Source organism: Otolemur garnettii, unplaced genomic scaffold, assembly GCF_000181295.1.
Source record: "Otolemur garnettii isolate 467f Iridium unplaced genomic scaffold, OtoGar3 scaffold00269, whole genome shotgun sequence".
NCBI lineage: Eukaryota > Metazoa > Chordata > Mammalia > Primates > Galagidae > Otolemur > Otolemur garnettii.
Genome location: NW_003852664.1, coordinates 875,104 through 879,910, shown reverse-complemented (window position 1 = coordinate 879,910; position 4,807 = coordinate 875,104). Strand labels below are relative to the sequence as shown.

Genomic DNA, 4,807 nt, shown 5'->3' with positions numbered 1-4,807 from the left:
AGGTTTGATATATATAATTATATATAGAAGTTATATATATGGAAGTTATATATATAATATAGAAGTTATATATATATGTAATTATATATAGAAGTTATATATATAACAATTTATATATAATTTTCTCTATGTAGTCACTCCCCTTATGGTAACTTTAAGGACAACCAGTGTAGGAAAATCTAAGTTCTGAGGTGGCTTACCAGAGGGTAGAGTCAAATATTTCTTATATAAAAGCAAATAAATTTTGCCACTCTTTCCTGCTTTAACTAGGTTTTGATGTACTACTCGATTTCTTTAAAGGCCAGACTTTCTGCTTAGACATTCGGTCGCATTTCCAATGCCTGGGAAGTGATGTATAGCAATGCCTACTGGTGAATGATAGACACAGAGCTACACTGTCTGTATTGATACAATAGCTCGTATCGATTGATATTGACTCTCTTTTCACTGTAAGTGAAGCCATGGAGAACATGAAGTAATTTAAAAACACAAAAGCATAAAAAAACACAGCTTAAATATTCACTTCCAAACATCATTACTTATTCCACATTTTCTGACGAGTTATTATTATGAAACTCACATTTGATTTCTCAGTGACAGAAACATGAATCACACTCCCCTTAGCCAAGAGTGCTCTCGTGTCAACACTGTTGTTTAATACTCCACCTCGAAGTGACCTTATCCCATCTTTTTTTCACTTGTGTCTTATTTCACCTTTCTAAAATATTATTGTCTTCTCTCTCCCCATTCTGATGCTGTATGTGTCTTTAAGCTTGTCTTTGGATTGCCAGTATTCATCTTTGTAAGTGTCTAGCCACTTATTCAATTAGTACCTATTAAACTTACTCCTTGTTAAGCTCTGTGCCAGGTTCCAGGGCACAATTTTTCACCTGGAGCAAGTTGACCTTTTGGGTTGAACAATTTGCTTTGGGGGGATGTCCTGTGCCCTGCAGGATATTTGGTAGCATCTTTGTCCTATATCTACTCAGGGCCAGTAGTACCAGTCTTGACAACCTAAAAGTTTTCCAGACCTTGCTTAATGTTCCCTTGGGCACAAAATTACCCCACACTGAGAACCACTATTCTAGTGATACTGTGATAAGCCAAACAAATATTATGTCTTCCCTGAAGTACATTGTTCAAATACCATCTTCTGTCTAAAATCTCTGCTAATCTATTCAGGAAAGTCGTATTTTCCTCCATTTCTCTCATTCTACTTTATATGTATCATTCTTATTGCATCATACATTTTAAGATGGTAGGAAGTTTCTTTAAATATTATATGAAGTCCCATGTAATATGTCAGCTAGAATTTTCATTCATCTGCTTATTAGTTAGGCTACCATTAACCTCCTTAGAATCAGGGAAACACTTCATCTCCCCTTTCAGCACAGAACTACACTATTCAACATTCAAAATATATGTTGAATTTAAAGAAAAGTGATTATTTGCAATAATGCATGTTTCTGTTTGGAAGATGGAGTAAAAGGGGGAGACTGTAAAATGACTCCCCATTAAGAGAATTTCTGTTGCATTTGTAACCACTAATAAATGAAGAAAGCTAAGTTTCTTGAATGGAAATTTCCCTGCATGGAAAATGTAAGGGCTCTTACCTAAGCATCATTTTATCTGTAACTGTGTGAGTGGGAGGAGAATGAATGTTTCTATCTCAATTTTGAATAGGAAATTTCACCACCTAGGAAACTAAAGATGAGATATAAAAACAACTAAGGCACTCTAAGAGTTCCACACATATCATATTTATTTTTACTTCATTTATTTAGTTCAACTGCCGTATGTTGGTGAAGTATAAGGTGAAAGATACCATTGTAATTGATTTTTTAAAATATGCTATATTATGAATCATACCTATTTTCATTTTGTGGAAATTTTTAATTTATTTTTTATTTTTTACTATGAGTTTTTCTTAGCAGTAATGGTAGGAGTTCTCTAAAAGTTTGATCTATACGTGATAAAAGTGGACAATTGACCTCACTGTGAAAATATAAGAAAAAATATACAAAAAATTATTAACATTGACGTTGTATTTTGTGTCACTCAACTGGCTTATAATTTCTACGTTGACAGGGCACATACTTTTTAAGTTTGCTGAATACATGCATAAATAACTTTAGTGGTAGGCAGGCATACCTGATGTGGTTGAAAGGAAAAAGATCAAAAATGTGTAGCATACAGGTAAAGGGCACACTTATAACTTTGGCTCAATCTGTACAAAAAACAAAATACGTAAAAAAAAACCATTAGCACCCCTTATATTCTGAATTTAAAAAAATTAAAATTAGTAGATTATGTAAAAAATGTTTAGCATAGAGATGTTGTTAACGTCAGCTACTGTTGAAATTTGAAGAAAGGAAAAATCTATTACATGCCAAATTGACATGAATCTGTATTGAATTTATTTTTGTTTTTATAAAGAGCTGGAAAAAATCCAGAGATCTGTTTAAAAATAATTTTGAAATAGAAGAGGAGAAAGTTATTCTGTTATTTAAATTAACTGCATTACTTTGGTACTTCATTGATGTCTGGCCCTGATACAGAATTTTGTCCCTTTGCTACTGTTAAATGATAATTGATAAGTTTATTATGTGTGGATTTTTAGATTGTCATGAGAGCCTCATTAATACTCATAATGGGAGAACAAATTAACTAAATTAACTTAGTCTCTTAGGCTAACAGTATGATTTCTGGCGGGTCATACACAAAAACAAAACAGCCAGATATTGAACAGAAGTAATATCTTGAGAATCGGTTAAGTATAAGTCTGATTTCTTTGTCACTGTCATAAACTGGGTAGACTTAAGTTCACTCTTTAGGCTCTTCATAGGAAGAGGAAAGACCTGATGATCTCCAAGATTTATTACCTAGTAGTCTATTTCTGTGCAATTAATACTTACAGATTCATTCAGGAGAAGAGAAGCTTGTTACAACCTGATGTGAAAGGGCAGTCCTTGGAGGGGGGGATCTCACCAAAAATAGAGCTTGTATACAAGGTATTACTCAATATTCCTGTGATCTGCAGCACTCAAAGACAAAAGTTGGTGACAAGAAATACTTAAAGAAAGGGCAATAAGGCATAGAATTTGCCTGCAGCACCAAGGGTTTTGCTACGGAGGAGCAGACTATTGGTACAGGTTAAAAAAATAGAAAAGGTATCTAGATCTCTAGTGCTGAGCCATTTATCTCTTGCCAGTTGATTAGTAAATAGTAATTTTCTCAGTAAGGTAGAGAATCCATCGATAATAGATGCTAAGTCCTTGTAACTGGATGAAGGTGATGGGACTAAGATAATAAATTTGTTTTTTGAACGTTTTGTTTCAAAATAATTTTAGATTTACAGACGAGTTTCAAAGATAATAGAAATCAACTTCCCTTTACATCTCCTATAACATGGTAATTAAAGTTTATTAAGATTTAAAAAATTAGTATTGTTGCAATACTATTTACTCAACTATACTTTTATTCACATTTCACTAGTTTTCCCACTATTGTCTTTTTTTTCCCTGTTCTGGACTTCAGTTAAATGTATCACATTACATTTTGATTAATAATGTTTTAACCCCAATGTTATTTTCATACTTTTAAGAAGAAAAACCTCTGTCTTCTCAAATTCATTAGTACAAATACACCCATAAATATTTGCATATTACCTGGTGAAATTGTGACCCAAAAGAGCAGAATAAAGAAAAAAAGATGAATCTTCATGGTAGAGATTTTCTTAGAAAAAAAAATTGTCTACAGATCTTCTTTTTGAAGTCAGTTGTTTTGAAATAAGGAAACAGAGATCTGTTTTATTTATAGATTCTCTAGGGAAGTACTTTTAACTACTGAGGCTTACCAAGAGCAAGAACATTTGTATGCTTGGTTGAATATTTCCACGCTCAAAGAACATGGCCAAGAAATTATTATTCATAAAAGTAAAACCTATTGGTATTACCTTAAACAGACTTGCATAGAGAAACGATCTTTGAGGGGCTTTTATAAGGGCTCTGTGTTTGGATTGCTAAAACATCAAGGTGGAAAAGCAACAGCAATTTGATCCTCTATTTATTTTATACACACTGCTAACTATTCTAATGCCCTGGTATTGAATTGTTGAGTTTGTGAATTAGAGGATTTATAGTGAGGAATCGTCACTGATAACATTTTTGTTTTATAGATGAAATAATAAGAACCCAGGAGGTTAAGGGAATTTATTTCAATTAATATAATATGCAGTGATTTAAGTAATCAAAAAATCCTGCCTTTCCGAACATGTAGGATATATTCTACAAAATAAGTCTTTAAGTACAGTTATAAATTTTATAATAAATCATTTGATTTCAAAAATTCATATTTAATATTTTTAATTTTGCTTAAGGAGTTGAAAGTTCCATATCCGATCCAATATACACGGTTACAGAATCAGATAAGTGAGGAATAGCTGGAAGTTTTGCCCAGTATGCAGAAGCCCATCCCATAAAGAAAAGCAATTATTCAATTCTCTCCTACCACAGAGTTAGCAGAAATTCTAGGACATTGGTTCCCAACTTTAGCAACATAAGAATTCCCTAGAGAACTTGTTAAAACCAGATTGCAGGGTCCCACCCCTAGCATTTCTAATATCATAGGTCTGGAATGGGGCCTAAAAATTTGATTTTTTAATAAGATCCTAGAATGCTAATGCTACTTAAAGGGGCCACATATTGCTCTAGGAAACCGGATACACTCGTTCAGGAAACCTGAAACCACCCCCCCCCAAATGAGTCACAGTGTTGTAGAATCTATAGCAGAGGCTTATAAAGAATTG

The 4,807-nt window shown here is 33.0% G+C and overlaps 1 protein-coding gene across 2 annotated transcripts in view; it reads right to left on the bottom strand.

The window, feature by feature from the left end:
• LOC100964217 (beta-defensin 110) overlaps positions 1-3,770 on the bottom strand; it is an 18,522-nt gene extending 14,752 nt beyond the window's left edge. For both annotated transcript variants that reach the window (XM_003802978.1, XM_012813506.1), the window contains exon 1: positions 3,669-3,770. In XM_003802978.1, coding sequence (XP_003803026.1) covers positions 3,669-3,723 — 55 coding nt within the window. In that variant the 5' untranslated portion in view covers positions 3,724-3,770. The remainder of the gene's footprint in view (positions 1-3,668) is intronic.
• Between the last annotated feature and the right edge of the window lie 1,037 nt (positions 3,771-4,807).